This window comes from Staurois parvus, unplaced genomic scaffold, assembly GCF_062004578.1.
Source record: "Staurois parvus isolate SC_StPar_1 unplaced genomic scaffold, SC_StPar_1.0 ptg000561l, whole genome shotgun sequence".
In the NCBI taxonomy this organism is placed as follows: domain Eukaryota; kingdom Metazoa; phylum Chordata; class Amphibia; order Anura; family Ranidae; genus Staurois; species Staurois parvus.
Genome location: NW_028318357.1, coordinates 746,675 through 769,078, shown reverse-complemented (window position 1 = coordinate 769,078; position 22,404 = coordinate 746,675). Strand labels below are relative to the sequence as shown.

General features: G+C 39.2%; 1 protein-coding gene across 1 annotated transcript in view; it reads right to left on the bottom strand.

The window, feature by feature from the left end:
• Positions 1–1,174: 1,174 nt before the first annotated feature.
• Positions 1,175–22,404, bottom strand: part of GABRR2 (gamma-aminobutyric acid type A receptor subunit rho2) — a 129,019-nt gene continuing 107,789 nt past the window's right edge. The window contains exons 3-9 of the mRNA XM_089691301.1: positions 20,229–20,296; positions 19,890–20,113; positions 16,211–16,293; positions 15,305–15,445; positions 11,592–11,744; positions 6,579–6,775; positions 1,175–1,627 (exon numbers count right to left, since the gene is read on the bottom strand). Of these exons, the coding sequence (XP_089547427.1) occupies positions 1,316–1,627; positions 6,579–6,775; positions 11,592–11,744; positions 15,305–15,445; positions 16,211–16,293; positions 19,890–20,113; positions 20,229–20,296 (1,178 nt within the window). The 3' untranslated portion in view covers positions 1,175–1,315. The remainder of the gene's footprint in view (positions 1,628–6,578; positions 6,776–11,591; positions 11,745–15,304; positions 15,446–16,210; positions 16,294–19,889; positions 20,114–20,228; positions 20,297–22,404) is intronic.

Sequence of the window (22,404 nt, the reverse complement as noted above, 5' to 3'; positions counted from 1 at the left end):
AGAACCAATATGTAAACCAGCTACAGAAAAGACTGCCTGGACAATGATATGCACTAAGTGTCAATGATATTTAAGACTGTGGTCACATTTTGACCCTGCCAAACATCCTTGGTACCAGAATTCAGGAGAAATAGCAGTTGGCCATACTGGAGACTTGTGGACAACTGCTACTGGTTTCTGCTGGGATGCTGGCACTCAATGTATCCCTCTCTATACACTACATGCAAAAACATGGACACTTAATTGTTCCAACACTGCAAATGTCTGTAAAAAGAAAATCTTCACGTATCTGGATTAAGCCTGCATGTTTAACCACACTGTAATGCCTCTGGTCAGCTCCTATGTGGAGTACTTGGCAATTAATTAACTTACATATACATTGAGTAAAGTAGTGATATGTAAATTCAAATATTCTACTAATTATTATCTTGAAATAGTGTGTTTAAAGGTCAGGTTCATCCAAATCTAAAATTATATTCTTGTGTGCATGCCAGCATGTTGAATCACTCATTTCTTGGTGACTCTAGCAGCTGGGTCCCTCTGTAAAATGTTCCTGCCTTCCACCCCCACCGAGATTGCTACCCCAGCCGGCAGGTGACATCTGTAGCAGCCTGGAACCCAGAAGTACATCTGGGGCTTCTGAGATATAGGGGACCCTTCCTACAAGAAGTGCTTTACTCACTTATTTACATAGATCTGGGCACTGCTCACTCCTGGAGCAGGTGTGACGTAGAAGACATTCTTCATGAAGACCTGATTGTTCTCTGGGGTTCCAAGATAAATTTGGTGTCAAACAGCAAGTATCTTTGCCTGATTGGCATTAAGATATTTCTTCAGGATGCCATTTGGGCAGGAAATTTGATGTCTGAGCCAAGACAGACAAAGTAGTCTGCAGATAAATATCTATAGGCCACTTTACCTGCATCTATCTATACCCAGTGATGAAGTGTTTGTATATGAACATTTATTGAATTGGGGGGTCCAAACATCTGTCTCCACAGGGGTCCTTTGTTGACTGCGTCCAATATTAAAAGTAGTAATACATATATGTTCTGCGACAGCAAACATAGAAATAAAAAATCATTCCAATCAAAAATTGTAATTGCAAAAATGTAAATTAATTTGTGCTTTAGGGCCTTTTTATCCTATAGTTGTAAAGTAACATACCTGTCAGTTTACTGAGGTATTTGTTCTTTTAATGGATAACAGCAATAATAGTTATAAAATAGCAAAGGCATTTAATTTAGATCCCACATTCCCATTATTCACATGGTGAAAGAGTCTTAAATGTGAAGAGAGTCCTCCACTGTGATTCTTAACAGAACACAGACCAATATATCAAGTTAAAAAAGATAAATGACGCTGGAAAGATCATCCTTGAATATGTGTCAATTGTGTGAGTATGTTGCATTAGCCGCAAGCCAACATGGCCCTTAATTCCTTTTTTCCTGGAGGTACTAGAATTTGGACTCAAGGTCAAATGCACCACCATTTTGTCCTGCTTCTCCACGTCTTCCGTGGCAATCTGACTTTTAGTGTATCCAGCCAGACTGTTCGTGTCAGGGTCGCCATACATTCCATCCAGCATCATTGTCTTTGTGTGAGACATCCCACATGTGCAGGGAAACTGAAAAGGAAACAGTGAGCTCTTATTAGCTGCATCTTACTGTTGTCAATTTGTAAACAAGAAATGTATTAACACAGCTCATTGCATTTCTGCATGTAAAAAATTGCTTAAAGCATATTAAGCAGCTAATTAACTTAAAATGGGAAAAAAGATTTGTATTATTTGAAAATAATGAACTTAAATTGTAACAAAGGACATAGTGACCTTAATTAAGGTTCATAATAAAATTGATATCTGTGTTTGTAACTTTTTAATTACACATTTGATTGAAATATTTTCTTACGCAAAGCTTTTTGGATGAAACATACTGACTATGCCAGCATGCAAGGTCAATTTGGGAAACTATGAAACTGAGATGTTTACAAATTTTGCTGAAAATGTAGTGGGGCATTTTATAAGCACACACTAATATAAAAGTGTTTTATTTTAATTGTTCCATGAATCTATGCCCCAAGGCTAATCCACAGTGCAGAATTAGATAACATCCATTAGAGCAATTTTCAGCAATGAAATTAGATACAACATTAATTTTCTGCACATACGTATGCCTTTGTTTTATATGTGAGCCCAGCCAATCAGTGCTTGTGCCTCACATATAGACCACCCTTGGTCATAGCTTGGAGCTTTAAGTAGAAATAAGGTTAGGGTTGCCATTAGGGAGTACAATCAGTTCTATCATAGTGGACTCTGGCCCCTTTGGGGGAACAGAGAGACCCAGACCCAACAGTCATGTGGCAGGCAAAGGAAGAAGCTGGGCTGTTGGAAATGCTAGCAGAAGGGAGGATGGAGTGGGGTAAAGCTGGAAAGGAGGATCATGGAGAAGTGAATGGGGAGAAGGAAGGGGGACTCAGCAATCTATACACTGATCACACTCTGGGCAGGAAGATTGGTGAGTGCGGGAAATGACTGGTGTATTGTTAGGGATCTTCAGCACATTGCCTGGGACTGATCACTGACCATTTCATGGCAGGCAGATGTCATTGAAGTTGGCATAGGGAAAAATGGAGGGACTGAGGATTGAGGTTGCGCTGGGTGGGAAGACAGGAGGAAGAATGACTGCACTTATCACATGGTAGGCAGGAAGACTGGTGAGCACAGGACATGACCAGATATAGTATCCCTATCATATTGCTTGGGACTGATCACAATGGAAGAGTCTGAAAGGAGGCAGATCCCGTTTTTTTTTTGTTTAAAAGAAAACCAGTACCTCGAAATATATGTGGGCTGTCATTGTTTACCCCCTAAATACTGCCTGGTCCAGGGTCACCAATAAAGGAGCACATCAGTACCTGTGGGTAGGAGGGGGAGCTATCAAATAGGCTGTACTTGGCCCCATGATTTCTAATAATGGTCCTGAGCAGGGCACTGACCAAGGGTACCACTGACCTGGAGAAGCTTACACTGCTTCAGGAGAGAGAAAGTGTCTGGGGACCAGACTGCCATGGTATTAATGCCAGTAGCAAATTTTCATTTTAGATAATTTTTTTAAGTGTATTTCCACTTTTGCAGCTAAATTGTGATAAAACCTACTTTATATTTGTCACATGCAGCCCTTTCATATAGCATAATTGCTTACATTTTGCTTTCTTTTTTTTTTAACTCCAAAGCTGAAATTTTCCTCTGCTATGTCAAGGGGCTGGGGAGTTAATGCTTTAGAAAATGAACCCTGTCTGTACTGTACTTGCAGATCTCATTATGAGTTGTAAACTAGATTTGAATATAGGTTGTCAGTCATAACAAAGGTATAGATATCTAGAAGCTGAGCTTCTGCATTGTATGTTAATTTACTAAAACTGGAGAGTGCAAAATTTGGTACAGCTGTGCATGGTAGCCAATCAGCTTCTAACTTTAGATTGTTCAACTAAACTTTGAAAAAAAACCTGGAAGCTGTTTGGTGTCTATGCAAGGCTGCACCAGATTTTGTAAATCAACTTCAATTATCTTCTTCTATGTCAGTGGGGACAGATTAAGTTTACCCTCATTTAAAATTGGTCAGAGTAGAATGAAGTCTGCCCCAGGCCTGTTACAAACGAACACCTAGGAATGAGAAATATTTTTTTTATTATTTTTTGTAGGCTGTGTGAATGGGAACATAATAAACATATGGTGGGGCTTTCTCAAATTTGACTACAAAAGTGGATATACACTCATGACCATAAGGGACAAATGCTAATGACATTACATACATAGTTGACTATAAAAATAGTAACCAAAATGAATAAATGTAAATAGGCATTTATGCATATTTTGTTCTTAATTTTACATTTTCACAATAATATTGTCCCAGTGTAAGGATAAACCATGGCTTATCTTTGAGTTCATTGTACGTTTTGTAGATATACAGTATATACTGTATGATATATATACAGTATATGTGTGTGTTTATAATGTTTGTTAGCTTTCCAGCTAAATCCCTTGGGCCTGCGTGGAACGCAAATGTACTTTATATTTAGATATTCAAAGCTATACTCCAGCCAAAGCCTTTTTTTCTGGTTGGGGAGGTATTTGAACCCTGTTTGAATCTTGTCTGTGTCCCCACTGAAATTTCTTCTAACATCATTTTTAGTGCCGAATGCTAGAAAGATTAAAGTGATTGTAAGATCTCTTTAAAAAAAAAATAACTGTTATACTTACCTGTTCTGTGCAATTGTTTTGCACAGAGTGGCCTTGATCCTTCACTTCTGCGGTCCCACGCTCACGTCCTGCCCCCCCCCTCCCACTGAATGTCGGGGGGCCCTTGTTATGGGGGTTCTTGTGCAGGTTTGATTCTGGGCTGCACTGTGTGCATCTATTGACACACACATTACAGTTCTGCCCTGCCCGCGCTCTCGTGGTCTAACTGAGTCCAATGAGGAGGGAAAGAGAGCGAGTGGTGCCAAGATCGGGCTCAGGTAAGTATTGATGGGGGGGGGGGCAGGGGGAACTGCAAGTAAAAGGTTTTTTACTACATTGCAGAGAATGCATTAAAGTGGTTGTAAACCCTTACATATCCCAAATAGAGTGACTGGCCCCAGGTGATAAACAGAGATTAAACAAATCCTCCTACATAAGTTTTACCTGTTTATCTACAGTCTTCTCCTCTCTACATCTGTTCAAGTACTGAATTTAGAAAGCTTGTCTGAGAGTTCAGAAAAAAAGGGCAAAGAGTGGAAACTACACACTGCAGAGCTCAGTGAGGAGAGCTCAGAGAGCTGATTAGAGGGAAGAGACACCCCCCTCTCCACACAGCTCACAGAAGCAGAGCTGAGGCTGTCAATCTCCTGTCACCATATTTCTCTTGGTGTCAGAACAACCTGTCAGATGTGATTCATGCTAATAGCAGCAGAACAAAGCAGCAGAAAGAAATTACACTTAGCACTCTTAACTGAGACAAAAAACACACTATAGAGGGATATACTTTGTTCAGTATTCCATGACTGAGGATTACAACCACTTTTAAGGTAAAAAACAAAACAAAACCTTTACCCTTGACAACCACTTTAATTTGTATGCTGGTTTAGGTTACCACTGTTGCAAGGTACTGTATGCAAGGTATGCTGATGGTTTATTAGATGTACTGAGCTGACATTTGAGTCCAAAAAATGTGTGGCTTTGTCAGAAGTACCAATAAACTCCAGCCCAAAAAAACATTTTTTACTTTTTAATAGAGCGAGCAAGAGTTAGAACTAATGTAAAGATTTTTTTTGTTCGCTTCCTCATTGGGTAGATTTCCCCTCATTTACTGTCCCGGTGACACAAGGGAATAAAACAAATGAGTGTCTGTATCACAGATACCATATTAAGGAATGTTAATATAGGGACTGCAGGTGAAAAGGCCTTATGGTGAACCCAGACTGTGCAAAATATGTATGCTGCCACTGCTAATTTCCAAAGGCTTTAGTTTTTTCTAAGTCACTGAGCTGGAATATACTAATGTTGATTTACTAATAAGCTGTTTGCTTTCTAAAGGAGGTTTGCACTTTGCGAGGGATTTTTCTCTATACCTTAATAAATAAGGTGAAGCTCTGCTGACTTCCATTATCCAATTATGTGCAAGCAAAAATACAGTTTTTTAATTTTTCTTGCATTAGATTGAGTATTCTTTGGAAAGTGAAACTGCACTGCATTCACTAAATTTTGGGGCACAATCAGGGGCGGACTGACAACTCATGGGGCCCCCGGGCAGTAGGGGACCATGGGGCCCCTGTATCCTTGCCCAAACTCAAAAAAGCCTATGAAAAAGGTACCAGGGGCATCTCATGGGGCCCCCTACTGACCCCAAGCCCTCGGGCAGTGCCCGAGTTTCCAAATGGTCAGTCCGCCCCTGGGCACAATCCATTGCAAAGTTCAACTTCCCTTGCAAAGTGAACATTCTGTAGCTTTTAGTAAGTCAACCCCTCCGTGTATGCAATATCAGATGTTATAGACGTAGGTTGATAATGACAGTCTCTTTAATAATAAACAACTTTTATTTTATGAACAATTTGTTGTCTAATTTTAACATACTCTACAATTGGCTTCTATTCAGATATGTATGTATAATAAAAGACATCCCAAAATGCTGATTCAAGATAATCTATAAAAATACACTAATATTTTAAAATAAAAAGTATTATATACAACATGTCCTGGCTTGCTTTTCACCTTTATGTAAGAGAACCCAGTCCATAGAAGGCTATATGCAATGCTCAAATATTCTGTGGATTTAAAATGCTGAACTTGTGTCAACAGTAGTAGTTATGAAATCATCACTTTTGTCATTGATAGAAGTGGAACTTTGTAAGTATTTTGGCAAGTGAGGTATATCCGGGTGGACACCTGACAAGAATTCACTTTCAGATTGATGGCAAAGGGAGTCTTTTACATCCTCTACATCCTCATTGTACATTTGTTGAAGTTTTTACAGAAGTGTGCTCATAACAACAAAACCAACATTTCAATTAGATGATGTTATGCCCACATGTTTTCTTACCTTTTCTCTCATCTTCCTCTCTTTTCTCTCTTGCACTGTCGTCAGGTAATTGACAGCAGCATATTCCAACACCGATAGAAACACAAACACAAAACTAACCCACAGGTAAATGTCAACAGCTTTAATGTATGATACTCGGGGCATGGAGGCGTTCACTCCAGTAATGATGGTTGACATGGTCAGCACTGTTGTTATACCTGAGATAAAAAGATCTTTTAATACAGAATTCAAATCCCATATTATCATTGAACCCCATTTGCTTTGGCACAATATATCCATATACTGTTTTGGAATGGTTAAAATGTGGGACAAAAGAGAAATATCCTTGATATGCAGTGTAAGTACCATAATACTCAACAATTTGTTTTAATTAAAATGTTCAAAAACAATGGACAGAGCACAAAGGAAGTGCAGACAGTGTATGGAAAGCATTGATTCCACCTCAAAACAATTACAGCATGAGTTATACTGACAGCAATCAAAATACTCTATAGGCCATGTAATATTTTAGCAGTGTAAAGGTCAAGGTCAATAAATTCTTCATTTGGCCAAAACCGGTGCTTTGTTCCCTACAAAACCACATCTAAAATTCTATGGTCGGCATTTTGTAATAGCTCACAACCAAAAAGCCAATATTTACAGCCAAAGAACCAGAATGTACTTGATTCTCACTGATGTTGGTCATATGTGCATAGAGGGCACCTGGTTTTACACCGCAACTCCTTCTGGGTAGACCTTGTAGAGGATGAAGAGTTGTCGCACACAGCACAGTAAATGACAGTGATGCACTGAAATATCAGCCGCCGAAAATTATCCGCTGATAATAGGATTGTCTGCAGTTTGCCAATAGAAAAAAAGGGCCGATAATGATAATTGACTTTAATGCAAAATCGAATCCCATTGACTTCAATGCAAAAACACCCCCTACTGACTTTAATGCAAAATCATGTCCCATTGACTTCAATGCAAAATCGCATCTCATTGACTTCAATGCAAAAACGCACCCTATTGACTTCAATGCAAAATTGCATCCATTGACTTCAATGCAAAATCGTGTCCCATTGACTTCAATACAAAATCGTGCCCCATTGACTTCAATGCAAAAACACCCCCTATTGACTTCAATGGAAAATCGCGTCTCATTGACTTCAATGCAAAATTGCATCCCCTTGATTTCAATGCAAAATCACAACCCATTGACTTCAATGGAAAAATTCCCTCTATGGAGTTCAATGCAAAAACACCTCTTTTTACGTTTTTTAATTGAATATCTATTTCATTTTATTTTCTGTCCAATTATGTGCGTTACTTTCAATAAAATTAATTTTATATTACTGGATTGTATTTTTTAAATTCATATTAATTTAAAATCATGATATTATTTAAAAAGTAAAAAATAATACAATTTTATATATATATATCGATGGCCGCTATGTATCACCTCGCATGAGATCGTATCTGGGAGATTAAGGTGGAGTCTACTCTGGGTTTTCTGGGCCACTATGGCAGAGGTGGTTCCGGTATGTTTAGTATCACTTTAATCTGTGTTTTGCAATGTCCTCCCTGTTTAATGAATCATCAGTCACATTAAAGTGTCACTAAAGGCACATTTTTTTTGTTTTAATTTAGCATAGAATGGAGAGGGATTAGAACACTTGTCAGTTTTTATTACTGTCTGTACCCCGTTAGGAATATTCACCCTCTCTATTTGTCCTGTTCACCATTATTAATGAAAGTGAAAAGTTAGAAAAAATCCCAAACTTGTGGCTATCCACAAAAGGGTCTTATTGTTGCAGGCATGTTACTTGCAGATACTGCAAGAAACATAAAAAAAATCACTAGAACTGTATCCTTCAGTACTGGCAAAGCTTATGAAATTAAACAAGTGTTACTAAACCCACAACAGTCAAATCAGAATGTATATGCGGTAAAGCATGCTTGATATACTCACTGTGGAACCTAAGGGGTTAATCCTCTGCACTGTGTAAAAACACTGTTTGATCCTAACTTCTCTGATCCTCCCCTTCTTCCAGTGCCCCCCTCTTACCTCTTGATAAGACATATCATGTGGAGTCACTCTGCACATGCTCATTTTGGTGTGTATTGCTAGAGAGGTTTTTTTTTTCTTGGGAGAGTGCATGTGATCAGCAAAGGGCCAATCAGCACTGTCCAGACAGAGGTCAGGGGCTCTGCATCCTCCTAGAGCAGAATGAAAACTCCTCCTACAAGCTTTAGCCAGTGCTCTGCTGGACACTGATATAAGTCACAAGAGTGAATGCAGGGTCCTGCGTTTAGTAACACTTTAACTGTAATACGAAGTCAGTGTTGTATGCAATAGAGCAGTGTTTCTCAACTTTTTTACCTTGGAGGAACCCTTGGCAAAAAGTTTGAGATCTTAGGAAACCCCCAGAAAAAAGGCTTCAAATCTACAGCTCACAGAACATTGGATCTGATCAGCGAGCTTTAAATATCACAACAATGAAACAAATGCAGAGCAGTTCAGGGAAGCTGTTGTAACGTGCCTTTTCTCTTTGATCCCCACTAGCTTTCCTCTCGTCCATCCCAGGTGATATTACATTTAACAGCCTGAGACAGAAGAGGAGAACCTGTGGGAAACAGTGCAGTAAATAACAGTATGCTTCCCTGCACAGCTCTGCAAATCCATAGCATAGGGTTTCTCACATGGCGTTCCACCGCAGATCCATATTGTGGCAGATGTATATCCACCCAATGTTGTTTTTAATATGCACTGACAGTGCGCATTGATACCTGACGCCTCTTCTGTACTTGTGGTTCCTGTGAACTCAGAGGGTGGCATAGAGTGGAGTGTAGAGAGTGGGAACATGTGGCTTGATCAGGAGGTGACATCTTATGTATGGCACCAGTGAATGCAGACTGTGGCGGGGGAAGCAGAGAGTGGGAACAAATGGAATAATGTAGCAGAGGGTGACATCCAGTGTATGGCAGTGCAGAATGAAGCCTGCAGGGGCACATAGGATGAGACTGGGCCTGGGTACACACTTATGTGGTGCGGCATATCGCATGTGATCCACACAGGAACCGCATTCCTGTGCAAATCACATGCCAATTCTGTGCGTTGCGATTGGAGCCATACATTTTGTATGGTTCACTGCATCTGCACCAAAAAGGTGCAGGATCCTTTTTTGGTCTGCACTAGAATCGGATTGCATGGGTATTCACACCTATGCGATCCAATTCTGCACATCGCACCGCGCTTTGCGGACCGATTTCGGGGTGTTGTTAACATACACACCTGCATCGGTTCACAGGAACAGGGTGCGACTAATGCTGTGCGGAATTCGCTCAAAAACCGCTGCGAATTCCGCACCACATCATTGTGAACTCTGGCTCAATGTAGCAGAAGGTGAGATCATAATAGCTTCATGTACAGTTATGGTATAACATAGAGCTAATATGATCTCACCTCCTGCTACATTCAGTCTCCTCCAACTGTGTGCTACCTCTCTCTGCAGTCTGCATCACTGCTGCCAAACACTGGATGTCACCTCCTGCTTTAGCCACGTGCTCAATCTTCAGTCTGTATTGACTGCTGCCCTACATCCCTCTGCCCCCTCCTCTGCACCCCCTTCCCTGCACTCTGCTGGCATCACTACACAGAGTCATCAAGAGATCTCACCTAGTGTCCCAGTCACGGGCTCACGCTTTGTGCTCCCTCCCACCGTCTTGTGATCAGCACTGCCGTAGAAAGTGACACCTCTCCCTTCTCTGCTCTGTGCTCTACTCCCGGTGCCTCCCTCTGAGTTCACAGGAGGCAGAACTACAATGGTACCTCGGTTTATGAATTTAATGCGTTCTCTGGGACGTTTCGTATTGCAAAAAAATCGTAAACCGAAATGCGGTTTCCCATAGGAATGCACTGAAAAACACCTCCACACTCGACACCGCGTGCTACCCACAGATTCCAGCATGCACAGGGGAGGTGCTGTAAACCTCCCAGACGCAATGCATCCTGGGAAAACTTGCTTGGTATTGCAAAAAAAATTAATAAACCGGGGCAATATTTTCAATGAATTTTCATCCGTAAACCGAAAATTAAGTTAATCGAGGCATTCGTAAACCGAGGTACCACTGTACAGAGGAGGCATCGAGTATCAATGTGAGCTGACAGTACTGACTGCCAGCACGTGTTAAGAACACTACTGCAAACAACATTGGGCGGTATACATCCGCCACAATGCTGATCTGCAGCAGAACCCCTGGGGACCTCTCGCAGAACCCTTGGGATCTGCAGAACCCCGGTTGAGAAACATTGCAATAGAGTGTGACATATGTAAAGTTGAATGTGTAAGGTGCACAATACAACCCTTAAGAATTAGAATCTCAGAGCACTTCAATGACACAGACAATTGGAATGCAAAAAATATATCAAATTTCTCAAAACATTTTGGAGACGTCCATAATGGTATTCTGGATTCCTTTTCTTTTCATGGCATCAGAAACCTAGATCACATTTTATTGCAGAGAGATGTGTGGTGGATACATACTTTACACACAAGAAGACCATCTGGCTTAAACAATAGATGGGATATAGACTTATTTTTGAAGTAATTATGTAATCAGGTATTAGACTTGCAATTCTGTTGTTTTTCCTGGTGGGAGTTCTCAGCATTTCTTAGAATGTTCTTTCCAAGTGTTTTGGATTACACACAAATTGTTCTTAATAATTTTTAATCTGCTTCTATAATTATTTGTGGAGAAGGGTCTAAGTTTATGTGATGGTTTTTAGAATTATATTATGCTATGAGGAAGGCTGTATAGCCGAAACGCGTCAGTACTGTATTCTTAATATGTAGCCAATAAAGAATGACAAGAGGAGTTTACCGAGTGGCCAGCTTTTTTTCTGTTGTTAATCACATGCTGGTAGGGTAACTGGCTCCTGTCTATATCTTAATAATAGGTATAAAAGAAAATTATTTTTCCACACTCTTTTTTTTTCCATCCATATATACATAGAAAGGATTGCTGCCTTACCAAGGGAAACTCTGGCAGGAACGGCTCTGCGATCTATCCAGAATGAGACCCAGGACAGCATGACCATAAGAGTCGCAGGGAAATATGTTTGCAGCAGGAAGAAAAAAATGTGACGTCTCAGTGTGAAATTAATATACAGCCGATTGTACCACCCTAGAAGACAGAGCATTTATTTGTTTTTTAAATTAAATTTATAGGCATCGCACATCTAAAATGTAATAACCACAAAATAGTTCATAATGTAAAAGTTGATGAAATTAATAGTACTCGTGAGCCAAAATGTGATACTCCCCTTGTGCAATAAATTAATCAACAAACTATTACATCAAATTATGGTGCATCAACACTTTACACAATACTCATTATCTGTGTGAAACATAAAATATATAAAAAAGTATATATCTCTTCAAATACATATACAGGTGCCGCGCTCCATAATATAAAATTAAAATCATATACAAGTGATCATATAAATAGTGATGTGAAAAACTTATGTGCTTCAAATCAGTGCAACATTTAGTGCTTTTCAAAATATTACTAATTAAATACTCAAAAATAAATTCATAAATAGTCCTCTTTGTACTTTATATCTTTTCAGTGACAAATACAGTGTTGTGCCACACTCCCCGTGCTCTATAGATAGGTGTGCGCTCACCTCCTTAATTAGCCAAACAAAGTGGCTAACAACGCTTTTGTCCTATCAGGACTGGGTGGTAATCTTCATACTATATATGTATTTCCATCCATGCCGTAGATTTATATTGCCTTTTTCCTGCCACCAGAGGTCTCCCTTATTCCTCCTTCCACACTGAGCCTCAATGGATAGTTAGGGATGGTTTAAGTAGTATTTCCTCCTCCCAGTATATTGGGAAACCATGTAAGAAAGAGCCACAATAGTGCCTTATCCTTTGTGAGGTTAAATCTTTTATTTAGAATAAATCGCCACTCACATTATGCAGTATCCAACAGAGCTGTGCCCAGATCCTGTGCTTGTAAATGCCGCTCGTCCACCGCGGCGGCGTGACATCAGAGCCCCTCCCCTACGCGTTACGCCACAGGGTCATATCATTAATATGATATAAACGACAATATAGTCAAGGCACATCATAAAGAACAGCTGGGTCAACACCGCGCTGAGTAACAGTCCACAATAGGGAGTGTAGACATCCAATAGGTTGACGCGTTTCGAGGACTTGCCTCTTCCTCAGAGCCCTGTGGCGTAACGCGTAGGGGAGGGGTTCTGACGTCACGACGCCGCGGTGGACGAGCGGCATTTACAAGCACAGGATCTGGGCACAGCTCTGTTGGATACTGCATAATGTGAGTGGCGATTTATTCTAAATAAAAGATTTAACCTCACAAAGGATAGGGCACTATTGTGGCTCTTTCTTACATGGTTTCCCAATATACTGGGAGGAGGAAATACTACTTAAACCATCCCTAACTATCCATTGAGGCTCAGTGTGGAAGGAGGAATAAGGGAGACCTCTGGTGGCAGGAAAAAGGCAATATAAATCCACGGCATGGATGGAAATACATATATAGTATGAAGATTACCACCCAGTCCTGATAGGACAAAAGCGTTGTTAGCCACTTTGTTTGGCTAATTAAGGAGGTGAGCGCACACCTATCTATAGAGCACGGGGAGTGTGGCACAACACTGTATTTGTCACTGAAAAGAATTAAAGCACAAAGAGGACTATTTATGAATTTATTTTTGAGTATTTAATTAGTAATATTTTGAAAAGCACTAAATGTTGCACTGATTTGAAGCACATAAGTTTTTCACATCACTATTTATATGATCACTTGTATATGATTTTAAGTTTATATTATGGAGCGCGGCACCTGTATATGTATTTGAAGATATATATACTTTTTTATATACATAATGTAAAAGTTGATACTTTTAGCTGCATCATTTTGTAAAATAATTTGCAAATAAATATTGACGAACCTTGACTGCACAGTTTCACACAGTTTGCTATGAACCTCTAAATCAACTCTTATACACACAGCAGTAACATATTTTGTTGAAGAGATCCTACTTGTGTGCAATTGAAGTGTCACATATACACAAAAATTGCAAAATATCATGTTCATGTAGTCTTCACACCAAAAAAAAGATATGGGGGTCGGTTTAAATTTCTCTGATATAAATTTTGAAGGTGCAAGATTTAAAGAACATGTAAATCCAACAATTCATATTCCTGATATGTGCCTACTGTACCATGTACTTGTATAAAAAAAAAAAACCTTTTCTCTTGGTATTGCTTTCATTGTGTGAAATTCATGCTAGACCCTCTGCGTTCCTATTAAAAACTGACCACACAAAGAATAGTGCACAGCGTGGTCAGTGTTCTGGTTGTGCTGAAACCCAGCCTGCTCAACTCCAATGATCAGACTTGTCTGGAAATGCTTCACCCTGTACAGCCATTCACTGGGAAGATCAGTGTGCTGCTGCTTCTCCTCCCCAGCTCTCTGAGCTCCTTATGCAGCTGAGAACAGAGGGTATGTGATCATATACTGTATAAAAAAGATAAAAGGAATGTAGAATATTTTTATATGTATGCACAAATGTATTGCCTTTTATTTCTCTTTTAAACTGAATGGGTTGTTTTACATGGTGAGGGTTTACATATGCCAAGACCTAAAATAAGTCAAACAACACAAGACCCCTTGGCGTATTTACCACAAGGCAAACAAGGCATTTGCCTAGGGCGGCATTTTTCAGTGGGGCAGCACCACCCCCTGGAAGAAGGGATGGAAGAAGGGACACATGTGGCTTGGGGACCAAATGGGATCTAAGAGAGGCTGCGGGCTGCTTGACTCTCATTCCTGGGGATGTCCAGAACTGTAAAGGTGAGTATCTTTCTCTCTCTCCCTGGGAGGGGAGTGGCGGGTGTATGGGGGCGATGGTAGTAGAAGGTTCTCTCGGGTGGGGGGCAGGGATGTTGTTGGTCAATGTCAGGCTCTCTCCCTGGGGTGGGGGGTGAATTTGGTGTTGCCTAGGGCAGCACCATACCCCATTGCTCAGGACACATGTGGTCAGGCTGCCTATTGATTTGTTTTGCTTCCACTGGGGGCGGTCTGGTCACAGTCAGAACACTGCCTAAATAACAGGGACATTTGATGCTCTTCTGTATCCAATACCTGAGTGGATTTACCCTGCATGCCCATATAAACTATCCGATCACTCAAAGATTGTTCAAGGCTCAATAAGCCCGCTCACTAAGACCCTTTCACACAGACTACCTGTCAGGCTTTCAGGTTGACTGAATCAGAAGCTCACTGCAGATCAAGGAGTAGGTGGATGCAATTGGACTTCTGTCCATGTCCATTTTCATCCACCAACATCTGAGGTCCAGAAAAAAAAGCGGAAAAGAACTGTGTCAATTTTTCTGGACCTAAATGTGACCTATAGTCCTATATAGACCTATATGTAACATAATGCAAAAGAACACAAGTCCATTTACATCCATCAGCTCATAGATCCAACATGGGTCCACCACAGTCCACTGTCCAAATGCAAACAAAAAAAACTGACTGGCTCAGATGTCACAAAACTGACTCCACTCCATTCAGCTCAGATTCAACCGGGGTTCTGCTCACAGATCCCCCGCTGAACAGAGCAGAGTGACCCCATGTGAAAGGACCCTTAAGTGTCATGTTAAATTTCTGATTATTTTCTTTTGTTCTGTAGTTGATGTTACCTGTGCTACTGTAGAAGGCTAGTCTAGATGTAGTATGGAATTTTTGAATCAGGAATTGAGATAGTGAGATCTTCTCATCTGTTTTTAAGGATTCATTTCCATTCTTCCAGTAGAGCATCAGATCTTCATCGGTATATGCATCTTTAAATAAAAGAATGTTAGATAAACACCATAATATGTAAGACCTGGCATGTTCTCTTTACATTTGATTTTTTTTTCTAACACAAATGGAGTTATACTTTAAATTGAAGCAACAAAGGCAATCACTCAGATCAATTCAAAACTAGCAAAAAAGGAAAGGTCACATGGGCAGGAGAATATACAAAACAACGCAAACATTCCCAGTAATGGTTTACATTTGTGGGGACTTTTTTTGACAATTTTGATATTTTGGACACTTTTTTGTATTGTTGGATATGTTGATATATCTATTTTTATTTTTTTGTTAAAAAGAAAAGTCTTATATTTTCGTTTGTTTGGCCTTCAAGGGTGGAGGTGGATAACTTTTCTGGGATATTGTATTGGGATCTTTTGCTGTGTATTTTTATATATATTCCCAGCACACTGTCAAGCTAACCAAGCTTCATATGTTTGCATATCATAATTACAGTATATGATTTGTCTGCATTAAGAAGCCAAAGCATTAGTATGGCAACCAGGCAACCACAATTTTCAATGCAGTTGAAGGTCAGACATTAGCAGCCTGAAATATTTATCTAAAGACAGGTTTCTTTTAACGTTTATGTTGGTTCAGCTTCACAACATTTAAAGAAAATGTATAGCATTTTGAATGTATTTGTTTATGTTGTTTATTTACATTATTTCAAACAAAAATAAATAAATATGTTTATTTCTAGAAAAAAGTGGTCAGTTATTTCATTAAGCCTTTAAAATGGTGCTACTCACAGCTCTCGAGCTCCAAGGTACAGGTCTGGGTGTCCAGAGGAAAACGACTAAAGTCCATGTTGCACATTGCCGTCACAGTGATCCTTTGTAGTGATAACAAGAATATTGTGGTAAGAATATGATTTGACAACATTTTCCATAAACATATTTGTAAAACTCTGTCTAATATTTATTACTAATAAAATGCCTACATCAAAAATATTTGTTTCTTAACTCTGTGTAAAGAAAGATCTAACATTCTCTCCTACCTCAGAAAAAGTAGTTTGGTGGTTTGGTTCTTCATCAATTGCCAGATTTCATAACGTGGAAATCACTTTTGGTAAAGTTGCTTCTGAAGCACATTGGATTTCCTCCACCCAAGAAAGGAATAGTGCTAACCTTCCCTCCATAGAGCAACAACAGAGCTCTATAGGTAAACTCTTGGGGAAATGGATATTTACTAAAGGCAAACAGACTGTGCACTTTGCAAGTGCAGTTGCTCGCTGCAAGCGCAGTTACTACAGTGCTTAGTAAATGAGGTAAAGCTTCACTTTGCGAGGAATACTCAATCACATGCAAGGAAAATAGTAAAACTGCCGTTTTCCTTGCACAATTTTTGCTTGGATGATGGAAGTCTGCAGAGCTTCTTCATTTACTAAGCTCTGGGGCAACTACATTTGCAGAGCGCGCAGGTCATTTGGCTTTAGTAAATCAATCTCTTAGTGACACAAATGACTGGAATTTACACCACCAGATTCAGATACAGATTCAGAATACTTTATTAATTCTAACAGGGAAATTATTAAATTACAGTTACACTCAAAATAAAGACAAAATAAAAATTACAAATAACAACCAAAACATAACAAAACTAAATATTAAATCACCACTAAAAGCAAGTTAACCGCTTTCCCGCTGCCCTATAGTAGAAGTACTGCTACAGGACGGCAGATATACGTGATTTGCAGTTTTGGGTAGAGGGGCGCGTTCACGCCACCCTACCAGTGCTGCCACTGGCGGCTACGGATGTCAATCACCGGATCCCGGCCGGTAATTCCCCATTCTCCGTGTAGAACTGACGGGAAAGACCTGTGTGTAAACAACACAGGTCTCTCTCCTGCCAGCAAAGACATGCTGCTGTGTACTGCTGTGCAGAATGTCTCCCTAGTAAAACACACACATGTAAAAAAATGTGCAGAATCAGATCGCATTGGTGTGAATACCCATGCAATCTGATTGTAGTGCGGACCATAAAAAGGGTCCTGCACCTTTTTGGTGGTGGTGCGATTGGAGTCATACAGAATGCACCGCACACAATTCAGATGTGATTTGCTCAGGAATGCGGTGCAGTTCCTGTGCGAATTACATGTGATATACTGCACCACATATGTGTGAACCCAGCCTAATACCCTAACATCTAGCACTCACAGAGAAGAATTGTATAATGTGGCTAATAAACTATAAACTATACACTTCCTCTGTGAGTGTTAGTGTATTAAATCTGCAAGGGTATTAATCTGGACTCATGACCCAAATTTTTATGTCGTATTATGTCAATACTAGGTTAATTTCTATGCCATATTTATTATTATGTCAATACTTGGTTATTTCTATGCCATATTTATATTATGTCTGCACTAGGTTAATTTCTATGCTGTATTTATTATTATGACAATACTTGGTTCATTTCTATGCCATATTTATTATTACGTCAATACTCGGTTATTTCTATGCCATATTTATATTATGTCAATACTAGGTTAATTTACACGTCATAGCTATTATTATGTCAATACTAGGTTAATTTCTATGTCATATTTATATTATGTCAATACTAGGGTTTTTTTGGGGTTTTTTTTATAAATATTTATTAATTTTCATCCAAATACAAATTACAAACACCTATTTCTATAAAAAAAACCATCAAATCGATATATTCTTATTGACATAATTTATCTATATCCCACTTCCCCTGCCCTTCCTTCCCCCCCCCCCCCCTCCCACTCTGCTATTCTCTTCTCTAAAAACCATTTCTAAAATCCACTTTTATTTCCAGGGGTATAAATCATCATCATATATTTCACTTTTTCTCTATATTCTTCCCATTTTTTCCACTTTATATTATACTTCTCCATCATATCCATATGCATATAATATAATCTTTCCGTCGCACAAATCTGATTCATTCTGACCATCCAATCTTCCTCTGTCGGCACCTCCCTTTTTTTTTTCCAGAACCTAGGTATAAGACTCTAAGCTGCGCTCAAGAAATACCATAATCCTGAATCCTTATATGATCTCACTGAAAGCTCTGTGACATGGAGAAGACATAGTTCTGGATCCAATCTAATGTCAATCTCAGTAATTTTCCTTACTAAGTATACAATTTTCCTCCAAAACACCTGTATTTTTAAACACTCCCACCATATGTGATATAACGTACCCACTTCACCACATCCTCTCCAACACAATGGTGAAATCTCCCCGTTCAATTTGTGTTCCACATTTGGTGTGATGTGCCATCTTACTAAACACTTATATTTCAACTCCACTTCCCGCATGCTTTTTCCCACTTCTCTATATATATTAATTTTGTGCCCGTGTCTAATTCCGTTAATATTCTATACATTTTTGCAACTGCGTGTCTCCCATCTCCCCGTGCTTCTAATAATTTTTCAAATGAATTCCACTCCTTTCTGGTTCTCACAGGTTTTGGGAGACTCCCGAAGAAATATTTCAATTGATGATATCGTAACTCATCCATTCTACTGAAAACTTCTCCCTTTTTCTTCTCCAACTCCCTATATGTCAATACTAGGTTAATTTAAGTGCAATAATTTAAGTGAAAATAATGGAGGTGCAATATTTGCATTTTCGTAGTCTGACATTTTTTGCTATTTGTTCAATTGCTGATATTTATTTTCTGCAGTGTTTTAATGGGATTGCACAGTTCAGATGTACTGTATATTATCTGTTATTTCATAACCAGAAGTTGCAATAATAAAATTATCATGTTTCCCCAATTTTTCTCTGTGGACTTAAAAAAAATAGGTCAGTCTACTTCTATACATTTAATGACTTGCTCATGCCCTCCACTGCACTGAATACACACCAAAACAGAAGTACAACATGTTAGTCCCATGCAAGTTAATTGTTGTCATCTGTACTGCTAAATGCTTAATTGCATACGTAGATTTTGGAAGACCCATATACACAGAAGGTGTACACCCCCTACTGTTATCTCTTGTATTGGGCAGATTTCCACCTTATATCTATTCTCTGCCACATTCTGTCACTCAATGTCCCATATGAACCACCTATATTCTGAGTGATTTTACTGGCTTCAACTTTTTATCTTACATCAATTACCCAGCATCCATCTGGGATATCCCTGTATTTCTCTGAAAACGGTTCTGATCTGCCCACTTGCCCTGTGAGGGTCCTGTACTGTTGAACAAGACTGCTCAGTAACAAGCTACCATGTCAATATCCTCTAGTATCAGCATAATTTCAGAACATGTATATGTCTGACAGTATTCAGCACTGAATATACATTAGAGAATTAGAATCAGAAATTCAGGATTTCCCACACTTAGCTACTTGCATTGGCACATACTTCAGTATTTATATAAAATAATGGTCAGAAGAACCTTGGATATATCCTTATATTTTCTGAAAATAATAATAATAAAATAATCACCTCATGCTGTATAAAACCTGTCCATCTGGATATACTCGCAGCATGATGTTATCTGTTGTTGTATCATGTATAAAAGATCTTTTTGAATGAACGAAAAAGACATCAGGCACCCATATCTTCTTTACAAGTCGGCTGTCAAATGTCATACTCTTGTTGGTGCTACTCGGGAAAGACAACCGCTCATCCTTCCAGTAATGTCTCAGGTACAGTGTCATAGTGAAGTCCTGATTGGAGAAGAAAAAAGCCTACCTGTTAGTATTAGGTTATGATTATATGTGTTAGACATTAATGTCATTTAACATAGTTACGTTTTTAGTGACTATAGCAATCAGCATTTACCATATCCACTTCTGAAATACTATCCAGGCTCTCAACTTGTACATCAACCCCAACAGGAATTGCAGGACCTATGGAAAAAACAATGAAAAAAAGAACTCCAGTTATTACTTACTAATATACTGTATATGTGTAATATTGGATAAATAACCTTAAACGTTTTTATTCTAGAGTTATAAACAAGTTAAACAACTTGAGACTAAATCTGCAATCAACAGGGTATTGGGGATGTCCCCAGTTAAGTGGAATTACCATTTGCGAACATTACACAGTGAGGCTTCTGTGCTTTCTTTAGCCCAAAGTCAGGACAAAACAGAATGTTCAGTGGCCACTGCTGACCCCTTGTCCAATGGCAATGTCATTTGTAGCAACTAGGGTACCCTAAGGTACTGGGCACAACTATGGGTGCTTGCAGAGGTTGGATAGACATTATATCTGGTTCTAAATAGGGGCTTACAACAATTATCTAATGTTTATGGGGGCCTTTGGACTGTTATCTAAAGAAGCCTCTCTCTGGGCATTTTATATATACTGGAACTAGATTATGCAGTCTATAAATCCAAGACCTCATCTCAAGATTTACTGAACATCCGTTCATATTGTTGGGTCAGATCAGTTATTGAGAAAAAATGTTCTCCCAGTGCCTGCGTGGGTTTCCTCCGGGTACTCTGGTTTCCTCCCACACTCCAAAGACATGCTGGTATCTAAATTGGCCCTAGTATGTGTATGTATGAATGTGAGTTAGGGACCTTAGATTGTACACCCCTTGAGGGTTAGGGACTGATGTGAATGTGCAATATATATGTAAAGCGCTGTGTAAATTGACAGTGCTATATAAGTGCCTGAAATAAATAATAAATAAATAAAAAGTTATGTTGGGCAATTTAGACATTTGGTGCTCATTCTGGGGGCCCTTTGGTACTTTTTGAGCAGCCCTCAGGCTCTGGCAGTAAGAACTCTGTTCATCTTGCAAGGAAAGTTGTAGGGAATTTTCCCCAGAGCTTGGTGAATGTGGTCAAATTTCATATTGCAAAGAATACCCAATCACGTGGATGGAAAAAAATTAAAAAAAAACATAATTTATGCTTGCACATGCACACAATTGAATGGTGTTAGTCAGCAGAGCCTCACTTCATTCACTAAGATCTGCGCATAATTCCCTTGCAAAGTGAAGAGTCTCTTTGCCTTTAGTAAATCTACTCCAGTGCTCGTGGTCTCCTATAGCATGCCCACAGTCTCTGACCATCTACTGTAGTATGCTTGCAGTCTATAACAGCCCTTTTGAGCATTACATACACTGAATATTATTTGCAACCCTTTTATAATGTCAGGGTTGGTGCATGAGATCACCAATATTGAGATGACCACCAATGATTTAAACTAAATCTCAAGTGAAATTTCTGTGTGTTTATTTTCCTATTATCTATTATTATCGGCCATACTAACATGTAGCTAATAGCACTCTCAATATTTTTAGGCTGGAAGAAAATTGTGTGTCTACAGTTTTATTTGGGGTGGGGGGGAGTAGAACTGAGAGGACTCAGTACTTAAAGCTAAAACATTTCTTTTTATAACATTTTGCAGATTTACTTTCACGGGCCATTTTTTCATCTGTGATACGATGCTATTTACTATTATGTAGCTAGAGAATCATCTGTACCAATAATAAGGTCATTCTTCTCTTGCAGCAGAATCATTGAAGCTGAAACACAATTGTACTAATGGTCTATCTTATTATTGTAAAGCATGTCATTCCCTGATATTCTGCATGGCTTGTTTACATTGAAGTTCACGTAGATATGAAATTGTTTGAAGCAAGTGGGGCCAGAAGATCTTACAGGCGTGTTGTAGCATTGTGCTTCATAACGTCACAACTTCTTCATATTGGCTGGGGAAGGCTGACCTCATGTATACTGTTAGCTGACACAAGCAATCAAGTAGGGAGATATAAATCCATCACATTACAGAACCTATAGATTTCTGATACACACAGGCCTGGCCAAACAAAAGGGTTAACATTAACTCTGGCTTAGACATTGATAAAATAGACAGCATATTATCACCACAAAACCGTTGTGGAATTTGATGCTATTAAAACTCCCTTTTGCTATGGCAAGGCAGGTTGGAAAAACTCAAGCAGTTGATCCTAGCAACCAACAAGACACCTTTTTTCATTTTC